At 46.9% G+C, this 19,717-nt stretch overlaps 2 protein-coding genes across 2 annotated transcripts; one reads left to right on the forward strand and one right to left on the reverse strand.

The window, feature by feature from the left end:
- LOC120865595 (beta-defensin 105-like) lies at positions 1-1,813 on the reverse strand. The gene is made up of 3 exons (XM_040242875.1): positions 1,744-1,813; positions 1,412-1,453; positions 1-233 (listed from the first exon to the last, which is right to left on the reverse strand). The coding sequence occupies exons 1-3, from the start codon at positions 1,811-1,813 to the stop codon at positions 106-108; spliced, it is 240 nt and encodes a 79-aa protein (XP_040098809.1). The 3' UTR covers positions 1-105.
- Positions 1,814-4,518: 2,705 nt separating this feature from the next.
- LOC120865596 (beta-defensin 106A-like) lies at positions 4,519-7,912 on the forward strand. The gene is made up of 3 exons (XM_040242876.1): positions 4,519-4,567; positions 7,121-7,254; positions 7,883-7,912. Exons 1-3 carry the CDS (start codon positions 4,519-4,521, stop codon positions 7,910-7,912), a joined length of 213 nt encoding a protein of 70 aa, XP_040098810.1.
- The last annotated feature ends 11,805 nt before the right edge of the window (positions 7,913-19,717 follow it).

Consider the following 19,717-nt stretch of genomic DNA (forward strand, 5'->3'; position numbering starts at 1 on the left):
CCTGAATTCACACTCACTGTGTGACTAGGTTAAGCTACATAACTTCTCTCCACGTTCCTTGAACCTCCAGTCCCATTTCCAAAGCCAGAAGAGAGCTGGTGTGGCTTACAGGATCCTCCGCCGGCAACAGAAAAAGTTCACTTTGCAATTTCCAACAATCTTCTCGTCCTCAGCGCATATCTTCCTGCATTTGCCCCGACCAAGCCAGCACGGCTCACAGGGAGACATATCACCTGCACCAAGAAAGAGCTGCTGACTTGACCTTCCTGAGGACTCTCTGGGAATGAGGGAAGGCCCCAAGGCCATAGAAGAAGGGAGGGTTTGTGCTTATGACTGTAAAGAGTGTTTTCAAGAAACAGCCTGGACATCTCCAAAGACCTCCACTTTTTTCAGAATAGAGGGGGAATTCAATGTTTAAGCAAGAGGAAGATGCAATCCCTTTCTCTGTGTGTTTAACAACTGCATGGGTCAAAAGTATAAGCACAGTTGGACAATGTCATGTAAGTTACAGAACTATAAAAAAATACATACCTGATGCTGCTGCAAAAGTTACAAAATGAAAATGGGAGAGAGATCTTGTGGTTTGGAAAGATCTTTGAGGGTAGAGTTTCAAGACTTAGGTTCAGTTTTGCTTGGGCCAGGTAATGGCCATGTGTCCTCACTAAACTGCTTAGTCTCGTCTTCCATAAAAATGGTGGTTATGATAATATCTGCCTCAAAGGGATGTTTTGAAGATCAAATGACATAATGCGCATAAAGTTGTTAAGAGCTTGCCTGGGGCATAGTAAGCACTCAGTGATAGAGGCAACCTTAGTCACTCTCCCACTCTGAAATTCTGTCTGAACACTTTTAAATGTTGTTTAGAATTACCCAGGAATATTTCTTTCAGTTCTGTTTATAATATGCTTTTTTCCTGTACTGGGTGAGTTTACAAAAAAAGATCACTGGGCTATTCATTATGACCAAGTCATCTGCAGTGGTGATGGATTTTCACTGAACCACCCTGACGCCCTTTTTAGACCACTGGTATACATTCAGGACACAGTTTACTGGATTTAGGAGCAGAGGCTGTTAAGAGTTGGGTAAGCGTGCTCTTAGAGCAGTGTTAATTGGCTGGCACAAGCTTAGTCCTGTGACCTTGGTTTAGTTAGTACCATGATGTCATGAGAACAGCCATGAAATCCAAAGCACCATGACCAAAATGACAAACCAGTAACAAAGAGGTTTCTCTGTGAAATGGAAAAATCCAGATATGACGCTTAGAACAAGAGGAAGAAAAGGTGGAGTTAGTCTGGATATCAGTTGGTCTGGGATATCAGGCAGTTCTATTTCCACGGCTTCCTTGTCTCTGGGAGTTCAAGATACCTGACAGGGCCAGAGTTCCTAAAAGTAAAAAAGGGATTTATCTTACCTGCTGAAAGTGGCTGGGAATACTGGAGTCCTGCCTGGCACCCTAAATTCAAAACAAAGCACATTTTGAATATGAAAACCAATGCAGGGAAATAACACTCACAGAGGTTGAATCTTATTCTATTTTTGAAGGCTGGAACTCCTGGTATCCAATAAGTTTCTTTTTTTTTTTTTTTTAAGGAATCATAGTTTGCTTTTCGAAAATGCTATTGCTAGTTGAAGAATTGCCATGAGAAGTGCATTGAAGTGCATGGCTCCTCTTCAGGGTGGTGCATAGAAGAGTCATCAAGCTTTATGATCTGCCCCATCAAAATCCCATCTACTCTTGTTTACCTGACGGAAATTGAGCCAACATGAAGAAAAAGGCCAAGACAAAATAAAACATCTTCCTGCTCGGCGCCATCTCTGGGAAGAATCTTCAGAAGGGAGATTTGGGATTCCTTTGAGAGGACGAGAGGCTCCCTTATATTTGAAAATAATGTGATGTGCTCTTGGTCAGTGAAGTGAATCCATAAAGAAAGTACACTTACATGCTCCGTTTCCCAGGATCAAGGACCGGGGTGATGCCCTTGGCCTCCACAGGTCCTTGTGTTGGGGGAATGCCTACTGGGCTGGTAGAAGGGACGCCAGGCCAGGAGCTGAGAGATCAAGGCAGCTCAGTCCTGGTGCAGGGAGTAGGAAGCCCCAGCCCACTCTCCCAGCTCAGCAAGCTCATCTGTCAAGCAAGGACCAGCTCACAGTTGTTGAGAGTGAGCACAGTCACTCTCCTACCTCTTCCGACTGGTCTGAGGATCTGGTGTGATGATGACAAGAATGAGTTGAACACGTGGAATGTGCCCAGGAACCCTGGTGCCCTGTGAGAGCTCGAGAAGCGTGGAGTGTCACTTCCCTAACTTTCCCAAGGAGAGAGGGAGGGGTAGCAGTCATTTTGCCAAGTTATTTCTGAGTCCTTGAACCTGTAACAACCCCACTGGGAAGACCAAAGCCATAACTACCACATCTCTTTAATTCATTAAGAACACGGGTATTGGGACTTCCTTGGGGGTCTGATGGTTAGCACGCCTTGCTTCCACTGCAGGGAACCTGGGTTCTATCCCTGGTTGGGGAACTAAGATACCACAAGCCTCAAGGTTTGGACAAAAATATAAGTAATGCTATGAAAATGGATGAAATAACCTAGGGAGCTAATAGACCAAACACACACACACACAGAACCATGGGTATGAAAGTGAAGCAAAGTGAAGTCGCTCAGTCGTGACCGACTCTTTGCGATCCCATAGACTGTAGCCTACCAGGCTCCTCTGTCCATGGGATTTCCCAGGCAAGAATACTGGAGTGGGTTGCCATTCCCTTCTCCAGGGGATCTTCCCAACCTAGGGCTTGAACCCGGGTCTCCCAAATTGTAGACAGACACTTTACTGTCTGAGCCACCAGGGAAGTCCTATGGGTATGAAAAGTTACACCCATATACCCATATCAGGCTTCCCTGGTGGCTCAGTGGTATAGAATTTGCCTGCCAATGCAGGAGACAGGGATTCAATCCCCGGTCTAGGAAGATCCCACATGCCCTGGAGCGACCCAGCCCGTTAGCCACAACTACTGAGCTCATGCTCTAGAGCCCGTGCTCCACAGCAGAAGCCACCGCACTGAGGCGCCCCGCACCACAACTAGAGAGCAGCCCCCACTCGCCACAACTAGAGAAAGCCCGCATGCAGCAACAAAGACCCAGTGCAACCAAAAAACAAGTAAATAAATTTAAAAAATCAACAAGATGACAAGATAGTAGATAAGATAAATGAAACTGTGTATCACTGAAAACATCCAGAAGTTTGTCTTTGCTTGGGGGCTTCAGTCTGCTTAGGTGAGGTTGGAAAGAAATAGGAGAAAACACATTGTTTTGGTGAATCATTCCTAACTGGATATGCATAAAGAAATATCTAACAAAAACATGCTGACAAAGCCGAAGTTAGGATATTCCCCAGTTGCTTTTTAAAATGCAGTTTTTAGTCTGGAAAAATTTTAGATTTCCTGGAAAGTTGCAAAGACTATAGAGTGTCACCACCTACCCACTACCCCCAGCGCCTCCAATGTTAACATCCATGTTGAAAGTTACTCATGTTAATAACCGTGGTTCACTTGTCAAAACAGAGAAAGTCACAGTAAGACATGACTAGGTGGTAAACGCCAGGATTCCAGTTTCTCTGATGTTTTCTCCTGACGGGGACTGTGTTTGGGGTTTGAAGAAGGAGAACAAAGGGTGGTGTGTCCTTCCCAACCCATTCATCACATCGGGGTTACATAATGCGAATGTGACGGACCCCTCCCGAGATGACCTTGACCACCAGACAGGCTGTCCTGCCAGACGCCCCCAGTCTTACATGATTGTTCTTCTCCTCGCACAGTCTCTTCTTTGAAAGCAACTCACTTTCCTTTAAACTGAAATAATTATGCTCCAGCTCCTGGATCAGGAGTATCCACGAGTACCCACTGGAATTCTTCTGCTCAGAAACATGTCTGTTTTCTCGAATGTATTTATATGTTCAGTCACTTATTGATATCAGCAGAACATGAGGAAGTGAACTGGTGAACTTATCCAGATCACATATGAAAACCACCTTTGCATAACATAGCTTTTGAGGCGTTTGTGGTTGGCTTGTTGTCGATTTAATTAATTTTTATGGGAGTATAGTTGCTCTACAATGTTGTGTTAGTTTCTGCTGTGCAGCAAAGTGAATCAGTCATATGTATGCATATATCCCCTCTTTGGGGGACCTCTATGGTTGTTTCAATACTTCTAAGGTATCTTGACATTAGCAGTCATCATAGCAGTGGGGCCATGCGGATGGATGCATAGCCCCCTAATTCCGCGTTGTCCTAAAGAGAGGCATCGCGCTCCCTCTCTCCCAAGGGGGAGGGTTAAAGTGGACAGTTCAAGTCTTCCTCTCCACCCAAGTGTCCGTGGGCTACCTTGAAAGGAGCACAGGCACATCTTTGCTTCTGCCACACCTCACTGATCAAGAGGCTATGGGGCTGGAGAAATTTATAAATGTGGGTGCTTGCTGCTCCTGCCTCGTGGTCACTGTGCTGATCTCTCGAGACCTGCAAGTCATGAGGACGTCCCTCTTTCTCTTTGCTGTCTTCTTCTTTCTGGCCCCAGGTAAAACGAGCACTTTGGCAGGGAAGGTTATCGGAGGTGGAGGCCCAGAGAGAGGATCTGTCTCATTGAGCTCCCGGGCACAGTCAGCTCTAGAATGCTGTGAGCCCTCTTGGCCCAGGAGCCCTGCAGAGGGGACCAGAGGCTATTTTCCTCTAATGCCTCTGCTGCAAATCCTTTGCATTTGTTGTGGTCTAGGATGGGCTGTCACAGGTTTGAAGACATCACAATATGCCAGGAAAGGTACCTTTTGGTCCTCCCCAGTCTTACGCTCACTAACAAAAACTTGGAAAAAAAATTAAAAGCAAGGTTAGCCATTGATGGATCTCTTAAAAAGTAGTTGTGATAGAGATTAAGACCGGGAGGGAAGAGAGGCAGAGGAAGGAAGAAATGGATGAGAAAGGGGGTGGAGCTTGGAGACACTGTGTATCACGCTGGTCGTGGTGTTAGCACTTAAAACAGGAAAGCTTAAACTGCCATTCCTTAATCACAGGCTGTAATGCTGGATGCTGAGACGAAGCCGTCATGTAATGAAATGCACGTCTCTCTCCAGTGCCAGAGCCTTTAAGAAAGACTCGTGTTACCTCTAATTTAGTGATATTCATAGCAAACCTCTTTGGCTTGGAAGGCCAAGCCAAATACATGTTATATACATGTTACATAATTCAGTACATGAATACATGTTACATGTATTTCACAGCTGAAGAAGTTAAACTTTAAATAGGCTGAGCAGCTCCTCAAAGTCCTGTGGAGAAGCAGGAGGGAAGCCAGGACATGAAGCTGGGTCTGTCTCACCCCAGGGAGGGGAAAGGTCCTTTCCCAATCAGAACCCCCGTCATCGACCCCAGGACCTCCAAGGGGCTCCATTTGGATCCCACTCAAAAGTATAGTCCAAGGCTAGGCTCGTCCCACATCCCGGAGAGCTGATCGAAGGGCTTTCTAGAACAGACAGTGAGTCCGAGTTTGTACCAAATACCAGTGATACCCCTGACATGATGCTCAGAAGTCCCATGGCCGCTGTGCATGTCTCTGGCCTGCTCTGCAGTTACCCTGTGTGAGCGGATTCTAGGACAAGTACACATGTGGGGATTGAGCACCTAAACTGTTCCTTCCACTGGCTTTGGTGGACACGTTGGCAACTGACCAAGGCACCCTTTCTAGATCACTCATGCTTAATAAACACAAGATGATATACTATCAAGTTATCTAATGTAACTAAATGAAACTGACCTATCAATAAGCCATGCGTGCACACACAGGCAGGCACGGGGTTATGTCACCCTCTAGATGGTGTCTGTGATGATCCAGAAGAAGCCCTGTAGGCACGAGGATGCATGCTCATTCCAGAGGCGTTCTCTTTCTGGGCCATCGCTGTGAGCTGGACCTAATACAAGGACTCTTGTCAGAGTGAGGTCCAGCGCCCCTGGCCTGAGACAGCCCTCTACTGTTAGGACGGCAGAAGGAGTATAGTTTCCTGGGGTGGGAGCCAGCGTTCACCGAGCTTTGAAATACTGGGGTGTTTAAACTTATAAACTTACATGCTGATGCTCATATGATTAGCACATATGCTGACACTAATCCATCTGGTTTTAATTTTATAGGTATGTGAATTAGGTGCCTTTATAAGTTGACATGAATTGCAATTTGTGTACATCTGACACTTTCATTACATACACCCAAATTGTGCAACTCTAAAATGTTGATACTGCCAAGATGCATTGCCTGGGGAATTCTCTGGCAGGCCAGTGGTTAAGACTCTGTGCTTCCACTGCAGGGTCACGGGTTTGATCCCTGGTTGGGGAACTAAGATCTCGCATGGGATGGCATGGCCAAAAAAATAAAAAACAAGCAAAACAAAATGTTAAAAAAAAGAAAAGATCCACTGCCTGTCTTTAAGTTGAAACTGGCTACTCCAGTGATTGCTCTTCATCGAGTACTAAGGCCAGAACTGGCCTCCAGTGCAGAGCAGCAGAAGGAAAGTCTGGGAGAACCACTCCCAACAGAGTCCACCTTCCTGGTCTTGAACACTTTTGATGGACTGTGGTGAGAAAATGAGACTGAGCCTCTTAAAGCAATCTCTCAACTTCTATCCACTACAGTAAACGTTTTGCTTTCTATGCATTTACTTCTTTCCAATGCAGTCCTGGGACATCTCCCCAGCCTCGGGTCTTGCTCCACCCTCACCAAATAGCCCTTCGAGAGTGTGTTGGGGAAGCTTACCAACACAGGTGTTTATAAGAACAAGTTGATGATGTCCCAACAGATTTTGATAAAAGAACATTAGCTTCTGTTTCCCAAAGTTCCCCCCACCTCCCCAGCCCAACCTAATCCAACATGCTGGAAGACAGATCTGTCCTTCCTGGCCTTTCATCCTGTGTGACAAAACGACAGGAAAATCAAATGGAAAACACTCCCGCACTGCCATCTCACTTACTGAGATGAGGCACTATAACAACTCATAAAGAAATCCTCATTGGTTGATTAAATGACTGCACCTGGTAAGTAGGCGTCTGTGAGAGAAGAATTAATCCAGGTGGCTCTTTCTTCCTTGTGTAGCCAGGAGTGGATTTTTTGACGAGAAGTGCTTCAAGCTTAAAGGGAAATGCATCGAGTCTTGTCAGATAAATGAAGAACTTATAGGTTTCTGCCAGAAGTCTCTGAAATGCTGTGTGGCACTCCAACCGTGTGTGGTAAGGAAGGCAGTTAAGATCCCAGAGCAACAGGAATGATCCAGCTCCATCTTGCTTTTACACTGGCTTCCAGTAAGAAGACACTTTAATAAAAATAAATGGCTGTCTTTGATCCCTTTGTCAACTGCTTCACTTAGAAGGGGAATCTGAGTAGCTAACCTTGATGGTTCCCGACTCTTGGCTTAATTTTCTGTGGTTTTTTGATAAGGGGCTTGTCCCTAAGCCACCTGATATTTCTTTCTAAAAGGGGACTAGAAGTTATTGTAATTAACAAACCTCTAGTTTGCTCTCAGGCCGTTGTCATACTCTACCAACCTACTGAGATAGACAGATGACAGATAAATGATGAAAAATGAACACATATTTAGATGGATAATTATATTAATGATATATGAATAGACAATCAATTTATCAAGGACTATCCTGTGTTACACACCTGTCTAAATTTATCATCTTGACTCCTTGCCTTTAATTGTAGCTGGAGACAGTTCCTATGGACTTGTTCCTTATCTATAAGTCTGGAATCGAATTTGCTGATGGGCACAGAGATTGTCAATATCTCTATAATTGCTAGTAGCTCCAGTGACCACGATTCTGGTCCCACATTGACTTTCTACTATTTTCCTAGGAACTGGCTAACCGCCAGATCACCTTCTGACTCTAGACTCTCATGTTATCTAGTTCAGTCCTTATCTGAACTAGGTAATAGGAGAGCTAAGGACTCATGACAGGTAAGGACTCCCTGTCATGTTCCCTAGGCTTAAGATCCAACCTGGGTTCCCTGCTGGGTCAGAAATTTTGCCTTACCTCCCTTTTAATTCCTCAAGGTCAATGTGCTTAATTCTATTGGAACCAATGTCCCTTTTAATGACATCTTTCTGTTTTGAGACAATTGTGGAGTCACACATGACTGCAAACAAATAACACAGAAACATCTTCAGCAGGTAGGGCTACACAAACAGTTCTTAGACTTGCTAAAAAACCAAGATCCATAAAAAGAAAATACATGCGATCTCGCAAAATTTGCTCTGCAAAATATCCTGTTAAGAGTTTGAAAAGATGAACTGTGGATTGGGGATAAGTGTCTGAAGACCATATATCCAAACAAATAACTAATATCAAGAATATATCAAGGACTCTCGAAACTCATTAGTAAAAAAAAAAAAACAAAACAAAAAGCAACCTAACTGGAAAATAAACATGTGACAGATATTTTACTGACAGATGTTAAATATCATTAACATTTAGAGAGTTGCAAATTAAAATCACAATGAACCATTAATATACTCTTACCAGAATGGCAAAAAAAAAAAAAAAAAAATTGGTGACCACTATTTCTAGACAATCCTGGCTAGAATGTGGACAAGCTAGATCACTCTTATGTTGTTGATAGAAATGTGGAATTGTGCAGGCATTCTGGAAAAGAGTTTGGTATCCTTTTTAAAACTTAGACTTCTAGCACCCAAAGAATGCAGCAGTTGTACCCTAGGACATTTATCTCAGACTATGAGGACTTGTGTGAGGTTTTATGTTAATCTGACTGGGAGTTGGGCTGAATTGACTCTTTATTGCAGCTGTAGGTATCAGAAGTTTCAGCTTCCTCTGACATCCTTGTTTTTGTCTTCCCTGGTATTTTTGGTTTCCCTGGAAACAACTCCTTTTTATTTATATTTTATTTAACTTTTTATTTTGTACTGCAATATAGCTGATTGGAAGAGGGCATGGCAACCCACTCCAGTAAAAGAACTTCCCTGGTGGCTCAGTGGTAAAGAATCTGCCTGCAATGTAGGAGACCCAGGTTAGATCCCTGGGTCAGGAAGATCCCCTGGAGGAGGGCATGGCAACCCATTCAGGTATTCTTGCCTGGAGAATCCCATGGACAGAGGAGCCTGACTGGCCACGATCCATAGGGTTGCAAAGAGTCAGACATGACTGAAGCAACTTAGCACTCATAGATGATTAACAATGCTGTGATAGTTTCAAGTGAACAGCGAAGGGATTAAGTCATCCTCTTTGTGACCCCGTGGACTGTAGCCCTCCAGGCTCCTCTGTCCATGGGATATTCCAGGCAAGAATACTGGAATGAGTTGCCATGTCCTCCTTCAAGGGATCTTTCTAACCCAGGAATTGAACCCATGTCCCCTGCATTGGTAGGCAGATTCTTTACCACTGAGCCACCTGGGAAGCCCATACATGTATCCATTCTTTCCCATCTCCCCTCTTATCCAAGCTGCCACATGACGTCGAGCAGAATTCCCTGTTCTACACAGGTCCTTTTTTGTTATCCGTTTTAAATGGAGCAGTGTGTGCATGTCCATTGCAAACTTCTCCTGGCAACCGTAAGTTCATTCTCTAAGTCTGTGAGTCTGTTTCTCTTTTGTACATAAGTTCATTGGTATCATGTCTTTTTAGATTCTGCATATAAGGGATGTCATATGATGTTTCTACTTCCCTGTCTGACTCACTCCACTCACACAAGTCCTTTTTAAATAGTTTGTATATGCAGCTTTTGTATCTGTGACCTGTTGTTCCTACACTGGAGCCCCGTGGATATGGGGAAGGGAAGCAGTTTATAATCTTACAATTAAAGCCCAGTCCTCTCCTGCCCTGTGTCTCTGCAGAGCCACCTTCACAAGTATTTCTCAGCCTATCCGACCCCTCTTCCCCACACTGAGGTGAGGCAGGAAGGCTGGAGCGGGCGAGCCCCTTCTTCAGGATGGGTTGTGGCCCTAGCGATGCTCTCCCCTGGGAGTGAGTTCTTGTAGCGAATTCTCTGGACATATTTCACACTATTACTCTTCCTTTCTTCCTGCCAGAGTCAGTGGGGGTGTGTTTTTGGTTTTTCCACTGGGATAACTTGGTGGGTTTCCTGGAGTTAAAACCCAGGAGGAAGGGGCTGGATCTTGGCCTGGGGCATTCAGGACTTTCCACCTCTCCTGCTCGTCAGACTCTCACAGCTTGTCAGACCTTGAATTTAGGCTGTCTTTTCCCTGAGGCTCATCATCAAAGAGCACTAGGCCTATGCTGTTGACTGAAGAAGGAAATGGCAACCCACTCCAGTATTCTTGCCTAGAGAATCCCGTGGACAGAGTAGCCTGGTGGGCTGCTGTCCATGGGATTGCAGAGAGTCGGACACGACTGAAGCGACTTAGCATGCATGCTGCTAAGAAGCCCCAGGCTGCAATTTACCTGGGGCAATTTAATGCCAGTAGAACTGAAACAGAACTGCAAGTTCTTTCATCTGAATCAAAGAATATCTTAAAGAGATCATCTAGATCCAATTCTTGTTTCAGATGGGGAAACAAGTGGAGGCACAAACAACTCCTCATCGAGGGTCTTCCCCACCCCCCCCCCCCATCCTGAGCACTGTCTCCAGGCCACTAGGGCTGTCCCTAGCACCTGCCTTCATGCTGCATGAGTGCTCACCACTAAATGTTGCTTTTTAAAATTCTTCTGGCCATGTTGCACTGCATGTGAGATCTTAGTTCCTGGACCAGGGATAAGACCTGCATCTCCTGCACTGAAAGCATAGAGTTTTAATGACTAGACCACCAAGGAAGTCCCAATAAATGCTGGTTTTGGTAAGCGTGGGCAGTCTACAGCATCACTCTGCCGTAACCAGAGCTGCTCCTCTCCTGCCCTGTGGTGACCCCTGAAGACTCAATTCTGTGTCTCTCCAGCAACCAAGAGACCATGAGGATCCTTGTCCTGCTCTTAACCACTTTTCTTCTGCTCTCCCAAGGTTCTCCAACTAAAAAGAGACTCTCAGCTAGAAATTTAGGGAACTGCAGAGGACAGGGGGTGAAGAAAAAGCTTGACTAAGAATAAACATCCTGCAGGGGCTGCCATCTTCTTCCATCAATCTTTAATCTCAGCCCTGATTGAGACCAGGAGTAATCTGTAGTGAAAGGCTGGGCTGGTGTACACCTCCCGGCAGCGAGCTTCATGACTCAGAAATGCAGGGAGTTTAAATGTCACTGGGGGATTCACTAACCGTCCTGACTGCATTGCAGGACAGTTGCAGTTATTCACTTGGGATTTTGTGGAAAGAGATGCCTGCCTCGCCACTTCCCATCGATGGCCCCCATCTGCTCCTGAAAACCTTCGATCTGCACAGAAAGGGACCCCACTCACACTCCTAAAATTTTCATATCAAGTCTGAGGGTTAGGATGAAGAGAAATGCTGTGATTTCAGTAGGCAGAACAGAAACGTATGGATAGCACAAATAGCAGGTGCCTCTGGACACTGCTGAGAAAGTTTCTAAGTTACATTGAGACGTTGGCAATCTCCTGACCCCTGTGGTAATCTGTGTACCCAGAGGCAAACCATTAGCTTCGGCAGGGACTCTAACTCCCACCTCCTAAAGGCTGAGCCAAATGCTCTACAGCACAGTGAGGGCAAGTCAGGTCCTCCGAGCCTCAAGTCCAGCTGTGCTGGGACAATACCAATTGTTTGACTCGGAGAAACTCCCTGATCCTCTCCAAACCATTTTGTGGATTTCCAAAGCTCCAAAGGGTACCCAACCTTATCCCCATCTAGAGTGAGTTCCTGCAGTAATTCACGTGGGTTATTTCTTTATCCTGGAGGATTCATGTTTAGCTTAACTCTTCCTTCCTTCCTTGTTCTTTCTGGGCTGTTTCCCACGGACACCTCTTTGAAGTCCTGCTATCAGCATATTCTAGGCCTGTCAAAGTATGGTGGTAATTTATTTATCAAAAACCAGCTTCCCTTTGACCTGTGATCACAAGACAAAGAACCTGTTGCCACAGAAACCTGGGTCTGGGGTCCCTCCAGGACTAGGGGATATTCATGTTGAGCTGGTCACCATTGCCTGAGTTTCGCTACTGAGGGCTGGGGCAGGGTAACCACTAAAGTCTGAGCCTGAGAAAGGCCCCAGGACGTGGGCGATGTTGGGGGAGAGTGGGGGAGTGGAGTCCAGACTGCCATGACTAGCCGTCCACATCTCTGCCGCTCCTCCTCTCAGTGACCCTGGCTCTTACATACCTGCAGCCCCTTGAAATGCTCTTGAAGCAGGAAAGTGGGTACATAGGAGGATGATCAGTTATATAAGAAAGACCTAGTATCACTTGGTCCACCCTGAAATGCATTCGTCTGGTTCCTGCCAAAGCCAGGAAGCACCTGGCTGTAGAGCCGCCTTAGGCAAAGTTCTGGAGGGAGGTTCTTTCAATCCACCATCCACTTTCCCACCATCACCTGTGCTTCCAGGGCCCTCCTGGCTCAGCTGTGAGATGCGACCAGCTTGTCATGTGAGCGCTGACTGTTCAGCCTCAGAGCACACACTGGGTGAGGAAACCACCTCTCTCGCTTCTGCTCTCGGTCAAGGGTCACAGGATCAGGAATCCACCTCCTTCTCCCCAATCCTATACTCCTCTACTCACTCCAGTCCAGTCTCTGCAGGCATGTGCCCAGCAGGTCACTATGAAGCACACGTGTGTACCTGTCCTGGGTGTGCAATCGTGAGCATGAACACAAAATCCTCCTCCCACTCAGGGAACCTGGAATTCAACTGAGAAGACCAAATTACTTAAAACACACACACTATTTGGGATACAGGTTATGAAATAATTTTTAAAAATTACGTCAGGAAGACAGCAGTTCTGGGGCACTGAGCCTCGTGAGGAGGACCAGGCAGAGCTCCCTGCCATTGACACTGAGGTAGAGAGGGGAAGGTTATTTGTGCGAAGAGGAGGAAAGTGTTCCAGGCAGTGGGAAGGGGCTGGCGGTGCGGGACCCTGAGACAGACAGGGGCTGGTGTGCAGGAGCCCGCGGAGGCCAGGGGCCTCTGGACGTGGGGGAGCGAGGGCCGCTGGGGGCCAGCTGGAGGCTGAAGAGCAGGCCCAGGCTCTGAGCAGCCAGCTCTGTGGGCCGAGCTAACAGGCTTGGCTGGATTTAATAAGAAAAAGTAATAGCAAATTTTTGCAGGGATTTTAAAAAGAAGCGTGACATGAACCTATTAAGTTAAAAATAAATGAATAGTAAAGCCACGCTGGGAGCACATGAGGTGGTGAGGCCGATCCGCGCGGACGGTGGAGGCGGGCGTCGCCGGGCGGCGGCCATCTTGTGTCTGTGCCCGGCGCTCCCGGCGCCGTCCGGTCGGCTTCAGTCTCCGGGCCGAAGCTCCTGCCAGAGCCTTGCCTCTTGGTCCTCGGGTGCAGTTAATCACCCCCTGCCTCATTCTGTTATTCAGTGGGAAGTGACCTTGACGCGGGCAGGATATGCGGCTACGGGACTGCTCGCTGCCGGAGGAACTGTAAGAGACAAGAGTTCAGAGTCGGCAAATGCCCCAACACCTATCCGTGCTGTTTGAAAAAGTGGAACGTCAACTCCCTGAATCCTCAGAAGGACAGAAAGCCGAAGGGAGCGTGGCTCCTAGAAATGGCCGCCAGCCAGACCTCTGAGCCTCCCTTCTCCGGGCCTTCCCGCTGGACCCTCCCCAGCGGACCCAGTCGTCTGGTTGAGTGAGGCCCGGCCGAGGGCGCTCACGCGCACGCGCAGAGCCGGGGCCGGCGGCGCGGCGAGCACAGGCCTCTGCCTGACGGCGGAGGGCAGCACCGCGGCTTACAGGACTGTCTCAGCACTCCAGAAGGTGAGCCAGAAGCGCGGCCGGTCCGCCACAAGCCTAAGTGAACATCATTTTACTCTTTTGCTTGAATCATACTGATTGATCTTGTAACACTGGGTTTCTTTTCTGATCAGCAGTTCTGCTCAATAGTTATACGTGTCTTTTATTAATTAAAATGGAATAAATCAATACTGAGTGCAATTTGTCTGGCATACACTGCAATTCAAAACACAGACCTCCAGGGAGACAAACCAGAGATGCTCTGTGAGAAGGGTTGACCTCAGTGGGTGTATGTGGAGGGTTCCATCCGGCAGATGGCAGCAGAGAGCGCTTCCGACCCTGGCTAGGTGCGCGCTCCCGGCCTCCTTAACCTGAAAAGTGAGAGGTGTGATAAAACACTGGACCTGGGGTTCCTGCCCAAACTGTACTTCAGTGAGTAGTCCAGCTAATAAATGAAGGAGGGCTGATACAGAATATCACTATTTTGCAAACGCCCAGGGAAAGAGTGATCTGCTAACGAATGTCAACAGCCACTAAAATGAGAACAATAATCCCGCATTTGGTGTCTCCTAATAGAGGTACTCAATGCCACCTACGAGCTGTGAGGCTGATTGTGCCCTTTCGCCCCAAAATGAAAAGTGACCCTTCCTGTTAGTGTCACCCAGCGTCAACACGGACTCAGTCTTGTTTCTTCCTCAATAAGCTCCCCTTCCTGGATTATCTCCAAAAACACTCACCATGTTCTATCACATCGTTGAAAAATACTTTGAAATATATAACTCAGGGAAAAGAACTTTTTTTAATGTGACCAGAGGGCTCTTACCATACTTGGAAAATTCAGTGCTAACTCTTTAACACAGTTTAAGAGCCAACCAGAGTTCAAATGATACTGGTCTGCTTCAGTCGGAGTTGTTTTCTTATAGGCAAAGCAAACATGTAGAAATAAGTTGCCCATATACTGTAAAACTTGCATCATTTTTGAAGATGCATTCTGAGGACAAGATAGCAGTACTGTGACAGCTTTATTTATGTCATTTTAACGAATAGCAATGCTTTAGCCATCACCACTTGAAACTGGTGATTTTCCCTTAATGCCGTTTTTCTTGCCTCTCTCCTCTTTCTCCTCCTCCTCTGACCTATCTCCTCCTCCCCTGACATATCTTATTCACTAAACCTACCCAAGGCATTCAGGCATATTATTTACTTCCTGAGAAAAATGGCTCAATGTTTGTTCTGCTAGCGATGGGAAAATAATGCATCTACCTGTGTGCTTTTGTGAGTAGGAAGTTACTGCAGCTGCAGCCCCTCCCAGCCGGCACCCCCCAGCCCGGCTATAAAGGAAGCCCTCCCTGCCGCCCACCCGCCCTCAGCCAGCCCTGGATGTCAGGGCTGCAGCCTCCTTGGCGACATGAAGCAATTCCTCGCTCCATCCACTCTTCTCCTTGTGGTTCTGCTCTTTCCAGGTAAATCAGAAACAGGACCTGGGCCTGAGGGCCAGGGTCTCTCTGCAATGGTCATTTCCAGGGTAGGAGTCCCCTGGGCCTTGAGCAACTCAGCTCTGGGAGCCCAGCTCCTGGTGGGTTGCTCAGCAGGTGTCTCTGCCTGAGATTGTGAACAACCCCTTTTTTTTTTTTGGTGCACCCCAAAGCATGTGGGATCTTAGTTCCCAGACCAGGGATCAAACCCATACCCCCTGCATTGGAAGGTGGAGTCTTAACCACTGGACCTCCGGGGAGTTGGGTCAAAGACGCTCTGAAGGTGCTGGTGGCGCAGCTTCCCAGGAGAGAGGCTCCCAGTGCTGACTGTGCTTTTTCATCCTTTTAGCACCTCCTTCCCTTACAGAGAAGAACAGTGTGTGTCAGGAAGGACCTTGACATTCAGGGGGTCTCTACGACTACCTTGGTGACAGCCTGGCGGCTGCTCAGCTTAACTTCCACTGGGACTCAAGCTCCACTACTTCCCATTTCAGACATTGCTCCTCTCTGTCTTTGCCTCTCACACACACAGGTCATGTTTGCCCCTCTTCCAGCCCACTCCATCCATCCTCCCCTTGCTGTTTCTGCAGCTTTATTGAGGTATGGTCCTCGCACAGGGCGCTGCACCTACTTATGTGTACAATGTGATGAATTTGGGCGTGTGCAAACACCCGTGGCCCTGTCCCCATGGCCAAGGGGATGGATGCCTCTGTGCCTCCCAGAGCTTCTGTGTTGCTCTCTGTGCTGTCGTTTTCCTGTGGTTACAACACTTAACATGAGATCTTCCCACCTAGCAAATGTGGAAGCACACAGGCCATGTTGTCACCTAAGCTGGACAGCAGGCCCAGGACGTGTCCGTCCCACATGACCACTGATGGATGATTCTCCAGCCCCTCTCACTTCCAGTCTTCGCTCGTCTCTTGGAGCATAAGCCTCTCGCTGTCCTGGGTCTGTGAACATTCTCTGCTGTGTGTTTACCCTGAAACAGGACTTTCCGGAGTCACACATGCTAACCACCAGGACCCCGAGGGTCCCAGGAAACAAGAAGAATCCCCGGGACGGGGAACAAACAGGTCTCACCCACTTCACCACCAAGTAAAGCGCTACCTTGTGCCTCGCGAGCCCCCCTTCCCGGGTAAGTGACAGAGCCCGGGATGGGTCAGTCCATGAGCAGGACCTTCAGAGGAAGAATGGATGGGAGGTGACTGTGGGGGCAGGTGGGCTGAGAGGTGGAGTGTCCTGAGATGATACATGCATGACGTAGTCTGCTCTGCCTGTGGGGAAAGTTAGGGAGGGGTATGACAGCCCCCCAGGGCAGGACCCCCAAAGGTCTTGTGAAACGTGGAAGCATCAAGCAAAGAGAGTGCAAGCAGAGTGTGACACAGTTGGCTTGGAGACTGACTGTGATGCTCTCAGAGTGGTCCACAGACTGTGATCTGCCTGCTGGAGGTTCTGGACCACATGACTTCTGTGTCCCCAGTGTGCTTTCCCTATGTCTCCAAAGTCACGTGCAAACTGGTGGAGAATGTAAACCTGAGCAGAGAATTAGAGATCAGCTGCCACATTCACTGTGTAAAGCCCAACACGCAGAGCAGGACTTAGCATGTTTCAGGTTCAGTAATGATGTCTTGAGTCAATACTCAGGTGAATTGGCTTTGCTTCATGAAAACAGTGCTCAGTGGACAAAATATTGTTATAAACTTGCCTTTATGGTACAGGATCGATCATAACACTGGATCGTTTTTTCCTTATAACTTACGGAGGCAATCCAGAAGACTAGGACATTATCACAAACAATAATGATAATATTTACATTCTGCTCACATTATGTGGGTCTGTTCCAACTGCTTCCCATAATTTCATTTAATCTTCACAATAGGTTTAGGAGATAAGCCCTATTATTGTCCCTGCTTTGCAGCTGAGTAAACTGAGAAGAACAAGTGGGCTGTCCCGAGGGGATGGCAGAGCTGTTAGCAGCTGGGCCAGCCAAAGGTCTCCAGATACTCTGCCATCTTTCCTCCAGTTGCTCCTACTGATTGGTTAGAAGATTCCAGGGCCAGAGGCTTCTAGGACCAAAGTATGTCCCACCTGTTTTAATTAATAGGACAATGATTTGTGTATAATAAGCACCTGCGATGTGCTGGGTGCTTTGCTAGAACTCACATACACTTAGAAGATAGGCTTTATCACCTCCTTTTGAAGGTCAGGCAACTCTCAGCTCCTTGAAGAGTTTCTTTCTTAAATCACGGTAACCTAAGCAGCAGAAAAGTCGTGTGGATTCAGAACTTCTTCCTCCAGAGCCTGCAATATTATCTTCTCTTGTTTCCAGTCAGAGTACTAGTTTTCTGAATGTTTTAGAATTCATTTTGGTGACTAGAGATGCAGATTGAATGGCGGTCTGGACTGTGTGTGGGTGCAGTGAGAATGAGCTCCTCGGTTGGGTGACAGGTGTGTCCCTTCTGTCTCCCACTGGAAGGACCTGGAGAGGACAATCAGACAGTACAAAGGCCTACTCCAGAATAACCTGAAGGCAAGCGACCTGTGTCATCCTGAGACTGGGGCACTTGGAGGGATACAGTAGTTCCCCGAAGACAGGATGATTTTGAGTAGATCTGAACACTAGATAAAGCCACAGAGTGAACACATAGAGAGTGTTGGATCCCCCAAAGAAAGGGATCCCTAACGATGACTACTGTGCAGCTTTGGCACAGAGCACCCTAAGCATGACACTTCTCAGCGGAGCTGAGACAATTCTGGGGTCATCTGCCATCGAAGCCATAATGCAAACAATCTTTGGATTGTGTTGGGGTTTAACTCAATGGTTAATAGATCTGAGGAGATAACTCTCTCTCGGAAGAAGCAGAGCTATATACCTGGTCTTGATCTTACAGTTTTGAACTCAAAACCATGAACTTTATGGGGTATTGAAAACAGGCAAAGACAGAGGAGCAGACAATAGCAACGTCTCTGGGATTCCCAGAGGAAGCAGGTAGAGAAGTCAGTGGAACTGTTGTCCATTAGGATTAAAGTTTCAGTGATGCTAGAGGTGTGCTGTGCATCATAGAGCCTAGAGCTAATGGTGCGGGCTGTGCATTTAAATAGTTGTTAAGAGAGTAGATCTTATGCTCTCACCACAAGAGAAACAAAAACAAAACAAAAACAAAGGGACACAGGGAAATTTGGGGAGGTGATGAATGTGTTTATGACTTCGATTATGGTGATAGTATCAGGGTTTCTTTCTTTTTCTTGCAGGGTAGGGGCTGGCTGTGTTGCATGGCTTGCAGGATCTTAATTCCCCAACCTGGGATCAAACCCAGGGCCTTGGCAATGAAAATGCTGAATCCTAACCACTGCACTGCCAGGGAATTCCCTACATTCAGGTTTTTATAGGTTAAAAAAAAAAAACTACTGTTCTGAAAATGAAGTGATAAGAAAATAATTTGATTGATCAATTGATTCATTGATCAATCAAATAATTGTAAGGCTTATTGATGATAGAAATTAGGACAGGAAGAGGGTAACACCTCTTCAGATCTCAATGGTCAAATCTCACGTCAGCGGCAAGTGCTTCTGATAAACAGAGCACCCTGGGCATGGTATCCATCAGAAACCTTCCCCATTTACTTCTAAGTCTCTGACATTGTGCCTCTGCTTTCATTGTGTTCATCAACTTTTTCTTTTCTTTTTTAATTTATTTATTTCTTTGGCTGGGTCAGGTCTCAGTCACAGCATGCAGGAGGTTTAGTTGCTCAGAGGCAGGTGGGATCTTAGTTCCCAGATCAGGGATCAAACCTATGTCCCTGCATTGCCAAGTTGGATTCCTAACCACTGTACCACCAGGGAAGTCTCCCAGCTTTTTCTTTCATCATTGCACCATAATGTATTATTTAAGAGAAAAATTTGTTTACCAGTTTCAGTACTTGAAGTACCAAGTAAGATATCAATACAGTTACTCCGGTAACTTGACTCATGTTTAAGGTATCGGATCCAGGCACTCTCTCACAGCAGTGGGAGAAAGCACATCTTTTTAACTCTTTGAGTTCTACCCTCTGCCGCCCCTGCTTGCCGGGCCCAAGTGTGTCATCTCCCTCGAAGGGTGGCTCCACCCTCTTTCCTCAGGCACCCCTGCACTTAGGACACATCTCGTGAGGCCATCGTACGTCACCCTTGGCCTCAGCAAGTCCTTCTTTGTCCCTCTACACAACTTATAGATTATTTAAAGTACAACCTTGGTGTCCTAAAGCATCCCTCACCGTTTCTCTTGCCAATTGCCTCTGAATTGAAAGTTCATTTTTCAGGGAGAGTGAAGGTGACTTTTAAGCCAGAATCAAGGATCTGAGTTTGATGGTAGATCGTAGACAAAAGAAGTCCATTTCCTATCCCTTGCCATTCTCCACCGTACGC

This window comes from Oryx dammah, unplaced genomic scaffold (genome assembly GCF_014754425.2).
Source record: "Oryx dammah isolate SB20612 unplaced genomic scaffold, SCBI_Odam_1.1 HiC_scaffold_7, whole genome shotgun sequence".
In the NCBI taxonomy this organism is placed as follows: Eukaryota; Metazoa; Chordata; class Mammalia; order Artiodactyla; family Bovidae; genus Oryx; species Oryx dammah.